Source organism: Eschrichtius robustus, chromosome 9 (genome assembly GCF_028021215.1).
Source record: "Eschrichtius robustus isolate mEscRob2 chromosome 9, mEscRob2.pri, whole genome shotgun sequence".
In the NCBI taxonomy this organism is placed as follows: domain Eukaryota; kingdom Metazoa; phylum Chordata; class Mammalia; order Artiodactyla; family Eschrichtiidae; genus Eschrichtius; species Eschrichtius robustus.
This window is the reverse complement of record NC_090832.1, coordinates 48492737-48510987: the sequence shown is the minus strand read 5'-3', so window position 1 is coordinate 48510987 and position 18251 is coordinate 48492737. Positions and strand designations below refer to the sequence as shown.

Here is an 18251-nt window from a genome sequence, read left to right as displayed (position 1 = left end):
TCAGATTTTCTATTCGTTCTTGCATCAGTTTTGATAATTAGTCTTTTTCTTAAAAAATTATTCTTGAAAATGTACTTGTAGCATAGACCTTACCTGGGGCTACCTTGGCACAAATCTAAACAAGTCATGATGTAATATCTTGTCACCTGAACTGAAGGATCAACTTTCCCAAGAATTCTTGTTTCATGCTTTGTTTACTTCCAAAGCATCAGGAAATGTGTGTTTCTTGACAAACAAAAAAATAATTTCTCCACTTACCCTTCTTTTCTTTCACTCCAATGGGCTTGCAAATATATACTCTCCCATGGTGTACTGTCTCTTTTCAATTATACAGTCTTGGTGTGCTTGGTTTATTGTTCAGTTATCTTTTCCCCATACATGTACATAATGGGCATATATGGGTGATGCTTAGTTGATTCTGTCAATGTACTTGTACCAAGTACAATGTAACCAAAGTACAAGCACTTCTTTCTTGTTTCCTCTGGGTAGTGCCAATAATTTCCGAGAATTCAAGGAGGGTCTTAAACATACTTTGTTGCTGTTTTGCACCCTCTCTCCCTCTTTTAGTTTCAATTTTTGAATATTGTGATACAAGCAATCTATTCAGCTCTTCCTTTTGGGTCTTGTTACTGCAAAAAACACTGGCTGATATACTGAGAAAGAATATATTTAACTATATTTGGAGTTTTTGATAAAATAGGAGAAAGAAAGTCGATTTGGGGCTGGATGGTCATAAGAAGAAATGCTTCATAAAAAGTCTGTCCTAGGGCTTCCCTGGTGGCGCAGTGGTTGAGAGTCTGCCTGCCAATGCAGGGGACATGGGTTCGAGCCCTGGTCTGGGAAGATCCCACATGCCGCGGAGCAACTAGGCCCGTGAGCCACAACTACTGAGCCTGCGCGTCTGGAGCCTGTGCTCTGCAACAAGAGAGGCCGCGACAGTGAGGGGCCCGTGCACCGCGATGAAGAGTGGCCCCCGCTCGCCGTAACTAGAGAAAGCCCTCGCACAGAAACGAAGACCCAACACAGCAAAAATAAATAAATAAATAAATAAAAAAAATAAATTTATTAAAAAACAAAAAAAAAACCTCTGTCCTATTTGGAACCCACTGTCTTATATAGACATTTTTCATTTTACAAATTAATTCAGTAGAAGATTTTAAAAGACAGCAGCTTCCTGAGTTTATTACAGATGGCTATTTGATGTAGATAATGAAAAAAAGGAAATCTGGTAAATAAAGATTACTGATCATTGAAATTCATTTGGAAATGAATTAACAGTAATCTGAAATTACAATGTAACTCAATAGATGAAATATGGTTCAATTTGAACATCTGAATTTATATTACAAACATGCATATTTGCTAAAGGGAGGCAAGTTCTGATCCACACAGTCCTAACTCCCCATCAGTGTCCCTTTGGCAAATAAACATAGGAAGGGATTTAACCAAACAAGATCATGAAATAGGTGGCCAGATCTGCAAAATATTCAAAGAGACCAAAGCAGAGAGATTTACCTACACGTAAAATATGGAACTTTGAAGAGATAGCATTATCAGAATAGAAAAATTGCTTTCATGAGGTTCAACAACTCAATAATGACAGGATTGAGAAAATACCTTGCAAATTATCAAGGAGAATAAAATATTTAAGTCACTGCATCGTGAAGACCCACATACTCTGGTCTTCACAAACAAAAGCAATACATACATATGACAACATTTATCCAAAAATATCTTACTATAAGTATTCTAATTCTTTACTGCTAACATTCTAATTCTTTTCTAAAGAGCATGTTTAAGACTAAACTTGTATAATGAATTAATTAGAATGAAGAAAGAGCATTTTTATTGTCTGTTTACCCAGATAATAGCTGCTTTACGGTAATTAAATAGTTAAATAGTCTGCATATGAAAAACAAATGCATTTATTTTCTCTATATAATGGCTCTACATTTAAAAAAGAGAGAAAATGTACAGTTAGACTTCAGGTTAATTGCTTTGATAAAATCACACGAAATTTTCAGTTTCAAACTTGGTCTTTGTTTTTAGGTGGTAGAAGTTAGCTAGATAATGGATTTCCAACCTCATTTAGTCAATGCTCGAAAATCCTTAGGAATGAGCTCATTACCTCAGAGATGAGTAAGGTTTAGTAAAATTCTTAGTTTGATTGTTTTCAAGAGTAACTCATAAGATTCAAAACTAACTGAAATGATTTCACTTTTATTTTTTCCTCCCTCTCCCACTCTGAGATGTGCTTGATTTAGCAGGTGCAGACACCAGCCTTTGGAAGTGCTTTTTTCCATATGGTCATTAGGCTTGTCCTAAATACAGCAAACTTGTATAACACAAACTACAAGAAAGTGCAAAAAACCACATGGCTTTGCGGTACCCTGTCCTCCTGACTCTCACAGTGCTGACCCACCCCTTCATGGTAAAATTTTAAAGGGCCTTCTGAATTGTTCAAGGAAGGTTACATTATGTGCAATATAATTTTAGTGTTAAAGTGTATTTTATGGTACTATCGCCTTGAAAATTGGTATTTATAGTAAGTTTCTATTAATTAGTCTTTTTGATTAGCAAGAATATCCACTATATGTTGGATAACTATATGTTTCCATGTAATTTTACTACATGGAATTTTTTTAAACCACAATTTATTTGAAAATATCTAATACTTGCTTTTTTATTATTCAGATGAAATATAATTTATTCTTTAATCCTAGCATTTTGAAACCTCTGTTTATATGCAGAAACACTGTGTGAAAGGAGGGAAGCAGCTATAAATCAGAAGGAAGACAGGAAAGAGAAGATATTTACTAGAATTTGCCCTTGCTTGCAGCTCTCTGGCTTGATTGAGGAGGTTCTCACTCTCATCTTTATGGTAAATGATTTGCGTATCAATCCCACTCACAGCCTACAAGGAAATTGGATGGAGAGAGTAAGAATGACAGCAGAAGAAATCAACTTTTCATCATTCTAGGATTTCAATGATACAGTTTATCTGCTAAACACCAAGCAAAATTCATACAGCTTCATTTTCATAGCTCAAAATCAAGGTCAAATGTGAACATGAGAAAATAATATCCTTGACATTTTCAAGATAAATGGTTTTTGAGGAAAATTCAGTGAACTTGGAATAGTGCTTGGCCAAGGGCCCACCAAAGTGCTTGTCATGAAAAAGCTGTTGAATAAACAATTTTTGAGTTGAGGAAATCTGAATGTATGCATAAAGTATCTTTTCTATCAGCAGGAACTAGTCTTAAATATTTTTTATTCAGGAACTTTGGTTTAAAAAAGCTGCCAAAGAAACTGGCATTTGCTGATTGGAGTATGACACACCTTGAAGAATCTGCATTACTGAAACATTCATAACATAAATAAAATGGTCTTTTCTTAGTTCTCCTGCCCTTTCTGCCATTTGTATTACGTTGGAAGCTCAACAGATGACATTAGGAAACAGAAAAGTCATAAGCCAGGAAAAGGCAACATATAAATGAATGTTAAAGTAAGGGAATACTCACATCATATATTCGATCAGTGATGTTCAAAGCCTGTTCTGCCGTTTCGTTGGCTTCAGTAACATAATTGGCAATATTTTCATAGACATTTGAAGCGTCCAAAGCCTTCTGTACCAGCCCATTCACATCTGAACTGTGCAAGTTCCTGTTAATAAACAAACGTGGCATTATTTCTCCTTCTTACCTTCTTGGGAAATAGGGCCATTTTTAGGGCCTGATTGGAGTACTTCTGGGACCAAAGGTACTTCCTTCCTGTTATTTAAAGTTACCTGGCTGGGCAAGGTTTTCCCGAGCTGCCTTTCCTAGGGGCACATTTTCTTTGCATTCCTCTACTTTTGGTTCCCTCAAGGCTTCACCTTATTTTGGCTCCTTGGCAACTGCCTGCCTGGTAGTAGCCTCAGGGAAACGAAATGCTGATTTAAAAACAGCGTCTGCACCTCTTCACTCAAGAGTTTGTTTACGTGGTGGCGTCAGGCAGAAGAATGAACCCACAATCATCCCCGCCTGCTGCTTACCCGAATCAGCATTGTTATTCCCTCCCTGGCAAAGAAACTAAGGCCCTTGGAGAGGGTGCATAACCTCAGCTAGTGTTAAATACTAGTTGGTTTCACTCTATTCAATCTTTTTTCCTTCTTTTATATAACAGATCACATTTTTCTTTAAGCAAGGTTATAACACATATTGAGCATCATGTGCAGACACTGGGCTAGCCCCATTCCATATATTATGTCTCTAAATCTTACCACACCCATGAAGTTGATATTGTTATTCCTTTTTCCATAAAAGTTGCTGAGGCTCTGAGGAAAGGTGCATAGCTTGCCCAGGGCAAACATGGTTAAGGTCTGTCTCACTCCTGAGGCCCAGCTGCCCCCGCTTAAGTGCACAGCCTCATCTCACAACCACCCCTGCCCTGACACCATGTTCTCTGCCTTTGTCCCTTCTGGCCCCTGTAAGGTTCCTCTAACATTTACTTACACCATGGTGCACTGGACACCTTCACATAGGGGTTGATAACAGTATGTGCCTCAGAGGATTCATATGCGGTCTAACAGGGATAAAATATGTGTAATGCTTGGTTCCATGCCTGGCATCCAGTAAATCTCAGGATTTATTTTACCTAACCCAGTTCCTAAATGGAAATTTCAAACTGTAAGTGTATCCACACAATAATTCATATTATTGACAAACACTTCTTCCTCTATAATACAAACTCCAGACCCCTCTTCTGCAGCTCATCCTGAATCCTTTGTCTTAATTTTATTCAGTCTTAAATCCACCAGTTCCATACTTTTTTCCCAATTCCATAAATGGATGACTAGTATCACTTTATTCATCAGTAACTTCTCAGAAGATTCTCTGTGATGCAGTACATGACACTGCAGATCCTACACTGGCTCCTCTCTTCACACCACCCTGACCTATTGAGCTCAGCCAATTGTTTCTCAGCCTCCTCCAACCAGTTTCAGTCCCTGTACACCGGCTTAGGCTCAGAGGAACTTCCTCTGTATTTCCTTGGCAACTTTCTCCTTTTTTGTCCGAGTTCATCATCATTCTGGCTCCTCTGCAGTAGGGCTGACATCCATTCAGGGGCCCACAAAGATGCTTTCATGTTAACTTTTTTAAAATCAGAAGAAAAAAATGAGGATAACAATAATGATTACATTAGCCTTTATACTCATGTAGTAATGACATATAATTAAAAAATTTTTTTTATGGCCCATGAAGGTCATAACGCAGCCCTGCTCTGCAGAGGAAATACTGATCCAAATGCCTGCTACTTAAATCTCCCCAAACCCCCCTGTTCTCAGAAATGGCACAGAGAGTAAAACCTGAGGAAGTTTTAAAAGAAAGGGGTAAAAGGTATAAAATGTTACCAATATTTATTAATATTTAAAAATTTTGCTGGCTAGAGTGGTGAGCAGATATATCAAAGAGCTTGAAACAAAAAGCCTTTATTACTTTGTTTTCATTACTAGGCACAAAACAGGTACTACATCAATATACAAAATAAAGATGTGCTTTTGAAATGGAAGCTTCTTGATGAATTATGTTTATCTCTGTTTGAGGCAAAACATGTAAATCACTGGGCACACCAGATAGATGTTGAAGAATAGTCACATTTTGAAGGGAAGACATCTATAAATTTGGATGTTTTCCTGAATATATGTAGTCAGAAATATGCTAAACATAAAAAAGGGACTACAGGGTGATTGATATTTCTGATCATGTTTCATGTAAAGCATGGGGTAACTTCCTTAGAAGTTCTAGCTAGAACACTGTTTGCTGCAGGGTTGAGAAGGTCTGTGTTGGGATCCCATTCAATGCGATGTAGTTACTAAATGACAAAAGAACAATGAAGAGAGCCACAGAATTAATCTCAAAAATAATAATCTACCAATAGAGTTGTTACCAAAACTAGTATTTTCTCCAAGTTCCATTTTATTGGCTTGATCAAAAGCACATTTCCTGGGAGCATGACACTGAGCTGGATACAACACCATCTCACACATCAAGGTTTTACCCATGATCTCTCCATCCCCACTCCCACCCCTGCCCTTGGCAATAAGGAAAGAAAGGTGATTTAAGTTTTGAACAGAAGTGAATACTGGGTCTTATTTTATTCATGACCTTCACGATCCTTGTTTCTAATTGCCAGACTTGCAATCTTTCTCTATAATGATCTCATTATTACCTATTTTTTCAGGGTCATGAATTCAATGCCAATCTTTTAGTACATTTCAATTAACATTAACTGAGTGCTTAGGACTCTCTTCTAGATACTGCGAGGAAAATTATCAATTGATTTTTCTCTTAACAGGTGTTGAAATCAAATAGTTCCTGCTGGGCACTGTGGAGTGGCTGGAGTACCTGCCGCAAGCCCCACGTATTGCCAACTTCCAACCAGCTTTACTTAAGACACTTGGGTGTGGAAAGCTAATGCTGTCTCTGAAATAAATAGGTGATGATGGCAGAATTAGACCTTGCAGAGGGATCTGATTTACTTGATACTATTTTAGGCAGCAGTTATGTTCCTATAACTAAAATGTGTTAGGTTATCTTATCAATAATGTGGAACAGAACTATCCCTCCCACAACACAGGTCTCTAATCTGACAGATTTTTTAAAATCGAAAAACTGTCTCCCCAAAGCAACTGCAATAAACAATAATTGGCTCTCAGACTGGCCAACCAACAAACAGAAAAACAAATAAGCAAACCCAACTCTAAAACCAAACTGCTAACACTGTATCCCAGCAACCCTGTCATGTGAAATTGAATAAAAATAAGTTACTCAGCCTATAAAGATGTTTGCATTTCTAAAACCAGGATATTACCTGCTCAATTCATCAGCCTCTTGTTGAAGGTTCTGTGCATGGTCAACAGCCTCCTGAACTAAATCATGACTGAGGTTGCTTAGGTTGGATAGTTTTCTTTGTAGTTCATTTTTGGCTCCATCTATTTCAGCGTAAATCCCTGATGCATTCTAAAGAAAATATTTGAAAAAGAATTGAATTTAGAGGGACTTAAAATATTTTTCCCAGAGAGCACCAAAGATAATCTCTATTCCTCCTTACTATGAAGTTCAGTAAGTTTCAGGACAGATCTACAAGAGTCTAAAAGGTTATACATAGATATTTATCTACTTGCATCTTCAACTCCTTCTCTACTGATTGCTTCCCTAGCATTCAGACATGCTCTGCCATCTCTCATCCGAAAAGAAAACTAAACAGAAACCCTCCATTGTCTACACTTCTCCCTAATGTTATTACCCTACTTTTTTATTCCTTTCATAGCAAAATAGACACCCCCCCCCCAAAAAAAAAGTGTTTCTGCATGCTATCTCTATCTCATCATCTTTAAATTCACGCTTTTGACCTATTCCAGTCTGGTTTTTACCTCAATACTCCACCAACACAGAAATTCACTTAATGATTTCTGAGTTACTAAACCTAATGGGTATCATTCAGTTCTCATCTTATCTGACCTCTCAGCTGCATTTCTTTTGCTGACTACTCTCCCTGACACTCACCTTGTAACATGACCTCTCTTAATTTTCAATTCAACTGTAGACCTATGATCTTAGCTAAAGACCCGCACAGGATGCTGCTGCAAATTTATGACTTTCAGCCTTGGCTGGGCCCTCAACGCTGAAAAGAATTCGCTCTCCCAGTCACTCACACAGTGACTCTAAACACTGTCACCATTCCAAAGCCAATAATAATTCCTTCCCCCACCCCTTTCCGATTCTCATCAGGTCAAGTTATTTTCTTTTTTATTTAGAAGACATAAGCTAACTGTTAGTGGGAACACTTTTTTCCAGCTCTCAATGTGATGTTCCTCCCCTATGAAGGCAGCTCAATTAGTGGAACTACAGACCGTTTCACCTTTTCCTTATTCTGCCCTGAGAGGAGGAGTGGTTTATCTGCTTGGTCAATTTAGGGGATGACTATACAGAGCCTGCGCAGCTCCACCCTTCTGCTCTTGGGAGCAAGCAGCTAGCAGAAAGCTGAGCTTCCCTGTGCTCCTGCACACAGCAAAAGCTGTCCTGGGCAGAAGCCCCTCCCCGCCCCAGGAACCCTGCGGTGTTGCCTGTCTCCGTGGGCAGACCTGCCTAATTCTGGGATTGAGTATCAGCAATCCCACTTGGCTAAGAGATCTCTTAAGAAGCCATACCCTCAATTTAGCTGAAATAAAGGTGATATTCTTGGTCGTAATATTTACTGTTTATTTTTCAACTTGTTTAGAACTCGGGTGCTGAAAGGCGTACCATTTTTTGATAGCCCCTAAGAGCCTCCAACACCGACAACCAGGAGTTTCCCCAACTCTTTGCTACCACCCCCCAGCTCCCTCCCCAGCCAACCCTCTACACTTACTTATAGCTACATCTTCCTCATATTTTAAGATGAAAAGTGTTCCTTTTCTGTACAAGGCATGCTCCCCTATTTTCTCAGTGCCCCTGTTTTCTGTTTTCTTGCTCCCTAGCTATTGGCTCTTCTCAGATATAAATATGCTTAAGTTCCTACTAAAAAACAAACAAACAAACAATTACTTGACTCTAGCTTCCGCTGCAGCTTCTTCTCTTGTGTTGATGAAGTGCTCACCACAGAAATGGTTCTTGCCCCAAGGTTCCCAATGTCAGACCCCATACTGCCAGGTCCATTAGACACTTTCTTGTATTTACCGGGTCTGGCTCTGGTTTGTGACAGTGTTGGTCACAGTCTCTGCCTTAAAACCCTTGTTTTCCCCAGTTTCTGTGATGCTGCTCTCTCCCGGTCTCCTATTTCTCTGGCCAGGCAGAAGACTTTCAAAGCTGGTGTTCCTAGGGGCTAGACTCAGTCCTTTCCTGTCTGAGCGATCTAACTCCTTTCTCTGAACCCAGACTTTTAGTCTTCTGATCCCTTCTCCACCACCTTGCAGGAATGGTGAACTTTCTATTCAGCAAATCTGATCATATTATTTCCCTCCTGAAAATCAGCCACTTGCTTTGCATGAACAAATCCAATTCCTAAGCGAGGCTTCAGCAACTGACTCCTCCTCTTAGCAATTTCATCATTTCTCACCACTTCCCACCCAACCGCATCCCATGGTCCAAACTTGACTGATTGTTGTTTTCATGCTCCGTAATTTTTTCTGGCACCTGTGCCTTTTCACATATTTTCTCTGTCTGGAATAACTTCTCTTTGTTTTCTGTCTGATCCACCTGGAAAAGTTCTACTCATCCTTCCAAATTCAGCTCAGATATCACTTCCTTTATGAAGCCATCTCTAACCTCTCTAGGGTGAGCTGTGTTGCCACATATTTCAATTATTCACGTGCCACACGACTGTAATGATTTTACATTATTATTCCACCCACCAGATCATATAATCTTAGAAGGCAGGGACTATGTTTAATATATTTTTATACTCCCAGAATGTAGCATAGTTCCTAGCACATAGGGTTTATGTCTATGGAGACAGTATTAAGGCTGTAGTCCATTTGGTTGGTCATCTGGGGAACAATACTTTGAAAAAAAAGTTTTTAGTTGTATAAGCAGAAAAAATACCATGGATATTCTACCTTTACTCATTAATTTGCTCAACAAATATTCATTGTGTACCCACTATGTGCCAGGTACTCTTTCAGGAGATAGAACACATAGCTATGAACACAGTCTCTACTCTCAAGGAATTTACAATCTAGCGGGAATATACAGTAATAAATAAAACAAGTGGTTAAATAAGTGAACAAGCTAATTTCAGAGAATAAAAAATATTTTGAATAAAAGATAACAGGTACGATGGGTTAGAGAGTGATCGAGGGCAAGAGAACCACTGGGACTGAATGTTCACAAGGACACTAGACATTTGAAGATCTGGGGATAGCAGGTGCAAAAGTCCTGAGGCAAGAAAAAGTATGGTGTGTTTGAAAAACAGGGAGGAGTTGGACTGTATGAACAGGAGTGGGCTGAAGTGTAGTGAGGAGGGAGAGAGTGGGTATGAGGTCAGAGAGGTGGGCCAGAGTAAGGTCACTTAGGGCCTCATGGGCCATGTAGCATGAGTTTGTTTCTTACTTTAAGTATCACTGGAGGTTTTGTGTGGGATAAATAATGTTATCTGATTATGTTTTTAAAGGATTGTTCTGCTGCTGCATAGAGAATGGATCTCGAGGGGCAGGTGTGGAGGCAAATGAATCAGTAGGAGGCTCTTTCAGAAGTCCATGCTGGAGATGAGGAGACTTGGACTCATACTCAAGAGTAGCAGCAGAGAAGAGGGTAGTGGTCAGAAATCAGGATTCGGTTTGGAGGTAGGGCCAACAGGTCTTGTTGAAATGGGAGTGAGGGGAAAGGAGAAATCAAGAAGGACTCCAGAATTCTGATTTGAGCAATTGGATTGTGCCAGTTACTGAGCTAGGTGAAACTAGGGAAGAGGGTGTTACTCAGAATATGTTAAGTTTGATATGCCTATCACACATCTAAGTGGTAGATGAAATTGTGATTTAGCTACATACCACACTGAGTTCTTACTTGAAAATGTCAAGTAAGCGTTTGGATATAGAAGCTTAGAACTCAGTGGAGGTCTCAGAGCTAGAGGTACACATTGTGGAATCACGCATCTAATTGTTCTTTAAAGTCATGGGATTCATTGCGATCAACTAGGGAGAGAGTATAAGTAGAAAAAAGGGCCCAGGACTGAGCACTGAACCATTCATTATCCAGAGCAGGGACCAACATGGCCCAGGGCCAAGTGTGGCCTGAGGCCTATTTTTATATAGCTTCCCACTAGGAATATTTTTTACATTTTTAAAGAGTTCTAAAAAACATAAAACCAAACCAAACAAAGAAGAATAAGGGAGAACAGTTTTATGTGGCCTGCAGAGCCTAAAATATTTACCACATAGTGGACACGCAGAAGCGAAGCTAGCAAAGTTGGCTGAGAAGAAATGGCCATGGAGGAAGGAGAAGAATCAGATGAGTGGGGTACTGGAGAACCCAGGACAGGAGCTCCAAGTGTTTAAAAATAGAGGGAAGGGTAATTAGTGGCAGGGCTAACAAAGCTGAGGAGAGAGAAACAACCATGGTTTTGGCTATGTTGAGATCGCTAATGACCTGGACAAAAATAGTCTCAGTGAAGGGACATGGAATCCCATTTGGAGTGGGTTGAGTACAGTAGACAGTGGGTGGCTGGAAGGTGGAAACAGCAACTGTAAATGACTCTTGAGATGTTTTGCTGTGAAGCAGAGTAATGGGGCAGAGATTAGAGGGGATGTGAGCAGGGCTTTTCTTCTTTTTAATTTTTAAAAGATAGGAGACACTAGAGTATGTTTCTATGTTGGCAGTAATGATTCAATAAAGAGTAAGAATTGGGCAAAACAGAAGAGAGAGGGCACAGTTTGGGAGTGAAACCCAGCAACCATGTTTTTGAGCAGAGGAAGGATGGGATTCAGAGCATAGGTGGAGGGATTAAACTTTGACAGGAGAAGGGATGTTTCACTAACTATAATAGGAAGGAAGGTAGAAGTGTAGATACACATGCAGGTAGACTGGTAGCTTTGGGGAGGGAAGATGAGGGGAATTATCCTCTCTTTGTTCCTAATTTTCAGCGAAGCATGAAGCAAATTCACCAGCCAGACTGATAGAAGGGGAGGTGGGTTTCCCACCAGTCATACTGGCTTCTCTGGTGTGGCCACGATGCTGAGGGTATTTGGGTTTACAGGGTTAAGGGATTAGAATTCTCAGGTGAGTACAATAGGGGAAGAGGTAGGTATGGAAGTAAAGGGTGTTTGCAAAGAATGATTATACTGATAATTTTAGCTCCTTAAGGAAGGAAGGGCAAATGAAATGGAGGAGGTTTTGGCATGGCTAGAGAATTGGTGGAGTGTGCCTTCTAGAGTAAGTGAGATAAGAGGTGGTGCTCAGGGAGGGAGGTGCTTGATACTGGGATGGAGGTGCTTGATACTGGGATTTGGGAGAGGTACTCTTAGTGATGACAAGATCTGGGTCTGATCATACTAGGGATTACAGAGGTGGATGGGAGGAAAAGCTTGTTGGACAGGAGAAGTTCAAGGAACCGGAGGTCTGAGAGCTGGTGGACTTATCCATCTGGATTTTGATGTCACCAAGGATAGTGGTGGGAGTAGGGATGGAGAGGAAGACAGGGATGGAGAGGAAGCTAAAATAGTCAGAGCATGAGATGGTGATCAGATGACTTTAAAATAATATCCTTTTAAAGTAATAAAAATGAGCTAGGAGTACTTTTGTGGGAGAGGAACCAAGATGGCAGAGTAGAAGGATGTGCTCTCACTCCCTCTTGTGAGAACACCAGAATCACAACTAGCTGCTGGACAATCATGGACAGGAAGACACTGGAACTCACCAAAAAAAATACCCCACATCCAAAGACAAAGGAGAAGCCACAATGAGATGGTAGGAGGGGCGCAGTCACAGTAAAATCAAATCCCATAACTGCTGGGTGGGTGACTCACAGACTGGAGAACACTTATACCACAGAAGTCCACCCACTGGAGTGAAGGTTCTGAGCCCCACGTCAGGCTTCCCAACCTGGGGGTCTGGCAATGGGAGGAGGAATTCCTAGAGAATCAGACTTTGAAGCCTAGTGGGATTTGATTGCAGGACTTCGACAGGACTGGGGGAAACAGAGACTCCACTCTTGGAGGGCACACACAAAGTAGTGTGCACATCGGGACCCAGGGGAAGGAGCAGTGACCCAGGGGAGAATGAACCAGACCTACCTGCTAGTGTTGGAGGGTCTCCTGCAGAGGCAGGGGGTGGCTGTGGCTCACCGTGGGGACAAGGACACTGGCAGCAGAGGTTCTGGGAAGTACTCCTTGGAGTCTGTCATTAACCCCATCAAAGAGCCCAGGTAGGCTCCAGTGGTGGGTTGCCTCAGGCCAAACAACCAACAGGGAGGGAATCCAGCCCCACCCATCAACAGTCAAGAAGATCAAAGTTTTACTGAGCTCTGCCCACCATAGCAACAGTCAGCTCTACCCACCACCAGTCCCTCCCATCAGGAAACTTACACAAGCCTCTTAGATAGCCTCATCCACCAGAGGGCAGACAGCAGAAGCAAGAAGAACCACAATCTTGCAGCCTGTGTAACAAAAACCACATTCACAGAAAGATAGACAAGATGAAAAGGCAGAGGGCTATGTACCAGATGAAGGAACAAGATAAAACCGCAGAAAAACAACTAAATGAACTGGAGATAGGCAACCTCAGAAAAAGAATTCAGAATAATGATAGTGAAGATGATCCAGGACCTTGGAAAAACAACGGAGGCAAAGACTGAGAAGATGCAAGAAATGTTTAACAAAGATCTAGAAGAATTAAAGAACAAACAAACAGAGATGAACAATACAATAACTGAAATGAAAACTACACTAGAAGGAATCAATAGCAGAATAACTGAGGCAGAAGAACGGATAAGTGACCTGGAAGACAGAATGGAGGAATTCACTGCTGTGGAACAGAATAAAGAAAAAAGAATGAAAAGAAATGAAGACAGCCAAAGAGACCTCTGGGACAACATTAAATGCAACAACATTCGCATTATAGGGGTCCCAGAAGGAGAAGAGAGAGAGAAAGGACCCGAGAAAATATTTGAAGAGATTATAGTCGAAAACTTCCCTAACATGGGAAAGGAAACAGCTACCCAAGTCCAAGAAGCGCAGAGAGTCCCATACAGGATAAATCCAAGAAGAAACACGCTGAGACACATAGCAATCAAACTGGCAAAAATTAAAGAGGAAGAAAAATTACTGAAAGCAGCAAGGGAAAAATGACAAATAACATACAAGGGAACTCCCATAAGGTTAACAGCTGATTTCTCAGCAGAAACTCTACAAGCCAGAAGGGAGTGGCATGATATACTTAAAGTGATGAAAGGGAAGAACCTACAACCAAGATTACTCTACCCAGCAAGGATCTCATTCAGATTTGATGGAGAAATCAAAAGCTTTACAGACAAGCAAAAGCTAAGGGAATTCAGCACCATCAAACCAGCTCTACAACAAATGCTAAAGGAACTTCTCTAAGTGGGAAACACAAGAGAAGAAAAGGACCTACAAAAACAAACCCAAAACAATTAAGAAAATGGTCATAGGAACATACATATCGATAATTACCTGAAACATGAATGGATTAAATGCTCCAACCAAAAGACACAGGTTTGCTGAATGGATACAAAAACAAGACCCATATATATGCTGTCTACAAGAGACCCACTTCAGACCTAGGGACACATACAGACTGAAAGTGAGGGGATGGAAAAAGATATTCAATGCAAACGGAAATCAAAAGAAGGCTGGAGTAGCAATACTCATATCAGAAAAAACAGAGTTTAAAATAAAGAATGTTACAAGAGACAAGGAAGGACACTACATAATGATCAAGGGGTCAATCCAAGAAGAAGATATAACAATTATAAATTTTTATGCACCCAACATAGGAGCAACTCAATACAGAATGCAACTGCTAACAGCTATAAAAGAGGAAATCGACAGGAACACAATAATAGTGGGGGACTTTAACACCTCACTTACACCAATGGACAGATCATCCAAAATGAAAATAGATAAGGAAACAGAAGCTTTAAATGACACAATAGACCAGATAGATTTAATTGATATTTATAGGACATTCCATCCAAAAACAGCAGATTACGCTTTCTTCTCAAGTGCGCATGGAATATTCTCCAGGATAGATCACATCTTGGGTCACAAATCAAGCCTCAGTAAATTTAAGAAAATTGAAATCATATCAAGCATCTTTTCTGACCACAACGCTATGAGATTAGAAATGAATTACAGGGGAAAAAACGTAAAACACAAACACATGGAGGCTAAACACTATGTTACTAAATAACCAAGAGATCACTGAAGAAATCAAAGAGGAAATCAAAAAACACCTAGAGACAATGACAATGAAAACACGACGATCCAAAACCTATGGGATGCAGCAAAAGCAATTCTAAGAGGGAAGTTTATAGTTATACAAGCCTATCTCAAGAAACAAGAAAAATCTCAAATAAACAGTCTAACCTTACACCTAAAGGAACCAGAGAAAGAAGAACAAACAAAACCCAAAGTTAGCAGAAGGAAAGATATCATAAAGATCAGAGCAGAAATAAATGAAATAGAAACAAAGAAAACAATAGCAAAGATCAATAAAACTAAAAGCTGGTTCTTTGAGAAGATAAACAAAATTGATAAACCATTAGCCAGACTCATCAAGAAAAAGAGGGAGAGGACTCAAATCAGTAAAATTAGAAATGAAAAAGGAGAAGTTACAACAGACACCACAGAAATGCAAAGCATCCTAAGAGACTACTACAAGCAACTCTATGTCAATAAAATGGACAACCTGGAAGAAATGGACAAATTCTTAGAAACGCATAACCTTCCAAGACTGAACCAGGAAGAAAGAGAAAATATTAACAGACCAATCACAAGTAATGAAATTGAAACTGTGATTAAAAATCTTCCAACAAACAAAAGTCCAGGACCAGATGGCTTCACAGGCAAACTATATCAAACATTTAGAGAAGAACTAACACCCATCCTTCTCAAACTCTTCCAAAAATTTGCAGAGGAAGGAACACTCCCAAACTCATTCTATGAGGCCACCATCACCCTGATACCAAAACCAGACAAAGATACTACAAAAAAAGAAAATTACAGACCAATATCACTGATGAATATAGATGCAAAAATCCTCAACAAAATACTAGCGAGCAGAATCCAACAACACATGAAAAGGATCATACACCATGATCAAGTGGGATTTATCCCAGGGATGCAAGGATTCTTCAATATACGCAAATCAATCAATGTGATACACCATATTAACATATTGAAGAATAAAAACCATATGATCATCTCAATAGATGCAGAGAAAGCTTTTGACAAAATTCAACACCCATTTATGATAAAAACTCTCCAGAAAGTGGGCATAGAGGGAACCTACCTCAACGTAATAAAGGCCATATATGACAAGCCCACAGCAAACATCATTCTCAATGGTGAAAAACTGAACACATTTCCTCTAAGATCAGGAACAAGACAAGGATGTCCACTCTCGCCACTATTATTCAACATAGTTCTGGAAGTCCTAGCCACGGCAATCAGGGAAGAAAAAGAAATAAAAGGAATACAAATTGGAAAAGAAGAAGTAAAACTGTCACTGTTTGCAGATGACTTGATAGTATACATAGAGAAGCCTAAAAATGCCACCAGAAAACTACTAGAGCTAATCAATGAATTTGGTAAAGTTGCAGGATACAAAATTAATGCACAGAAATCTCTTGCATTCCTATACACTAATGATGAAAACTCTGAAAGATAAATTAAGGAAACAGTCCCATTTACCATTGCAACAAAAAGTATAAAATACCTAGGAATGAACCTACCTAGGGAGACAAAAGACCTGTATGCACAAAACTATAAGACACTGATGAAAGAAATTAAAGATGATACCAACAGATGGAGAGATATACCATGTTCTTGGATTGGAAGAATCAACATTGTGAAAATGACTATACTACCCAAAGCAATCTACAGATTCAATGCAATCCCTATCAAATTACCAATGGCATTTTTTACGGAACTAGAACAAAAAATCTTAAAATTTGTATGGAGACACAAAAGACCCTGAATAGCCAAAGCAGTTTTGAGGGAAAAAACGGAGCTGGAGGAATCAGACTCCCTGACTTCAGACTATACTACAAAGCTACAGTAATCAAGACAATATGGTACTGGCACAAAAACAGAAACATAGATCAATGGAACAAGACAGAAAGCCCAGACATAAACCCACGCGTCTATGGTCAACTAATCTATGACAAAGGAGGTAAGGATATACAATGGAGAAAAGACAGTCTCTTCAATAAGTGGTGCTGGGAAAACTGGACAGCTACATGTAAAAGAATGAAATTAGAACACTCCCAAACACCATACACAAAAATAAACTCAAAATGGATTCGAGACCTAAATGTAAGACCGGACACTATTAAACTCTTAGAGGAAAACACAGGAAGAACACTCTTTGACATAAATCACAGCAAGATCTTTTTTGATCCACCTCCTACAGTAATGGAAATAAAAACAAAAATAAACAAATGGGACCTAATGAAACTTCAAAGCTTTTGCACAGCAGAGGAAACCATAAACAAGACGAAAAGACAACCCTCAGAATGGGAGAAAATATGTGCAAACGAATCAACGGACAAAGGATTAATCTCCAAAATATATAAACAGCTCATGCAGCTCAATATTAAAGAAACAAACAGCCCAATCCAAAAATGGGCAGAAGACCTAAATAGACATTTCTCCAAAGAAGACATACAGATGGCCAAGAAGCACATGAAAAGCTGCTCAACATCACTAATTATTAGAGAAATGCAAATCAAAACTACAATGAGGTATCACCTCACACCAGTTAGAATGGGCATCATCAGAAAATCTACAAACAACAAATGCTGGAGAGGGTGTGGAGAAAAGGGAACCCTCTTGCACTGTTGGTGGGAATGTAAACTGATGCAGCCACTATGGAGAACAGTATGGAGGGTCCTTAAAAAACTAAAAATAGAATTACCATATGACCCAGCAATCCCACTACTGGGCATATACCCAGAGAAAACCACAGTTCAAAAAGACATATGCACCCCAGTGTTCATTGCAGCACTATTTACAACAGCCAGGTCATGGAAGCAACCTAAATGCCCATCGACAGACGAATGGATAAAGATGTGGTACATATATACAGTGGAATATTACTCAGCCATAAAAAGGAACGAAACTGAGTCATTTGTTGAGATGTGGATGGATCTAGAGACTGTCATACAGAGTGAAGTAAGTCAGAAAGAGAAAAACAAATATCGTATATTAATGCATATATGTGGAACCTAGAAAAATGGTACAGATGAGCCAGTTTGCAGGGCAGAAGTTGAGACACAGATGTAGAGAACAAATGTATGGACACCAAGGGGGGAAAGCCGTTGGCGGGTGGGGATGGTGGTGTGCTGAAGTGGGCGAGTGGGATTGACATGTGTACACTGATGTGTATAAAATTGATGACTAATAAGAACCTGCTGTATAAAAAAAATTAAATTAAATTAAAAAAAGAGTACTTTCGTGATGGTTTGGTTCACTGCATTTATCAGAAAATTTCTACTTTAAAAAATGTGACTTTTATTGATTTTGAATGTCAGCTTTATTAAACATACAACTTACGAGT

General features: G+C 39.5%; 1 protein-coding gene across 4 annotated transcripts in view; it reads right to left on the bottom strand.

Annotated features, from left to right (window-relative positions):
* The window catches only part of LAMA4 (laminin subunit alpha 4), a 147338-nt gene that overhangs the window by 41084 nt on the left and 88003 nt on the right, over positions 1 to 18251 (bottom strand). For all 4 annotated transcript variants that reach the window (XM_068551210.1, XM_068551209.1, XM_068551211.1 and 1 more), the window contains 3 exons: positions 6853 to 7001; positions 3522 to 3663; positions 2818 to 2914 (listed from right to left, as the gene is read on the bottom strand). In XM_068551210.1, the coding sequence (XP_068407311.1) occupies positions 2818 to 2914; positions 3522 to 3663; positions 6853 to 7001 (388 nt within the window). The remainder of the gene's footprint in view (positions 1 to 2817; positions 2915 to 3521; positions 3664 to 6852; positions 7002 to 18251) is intronic.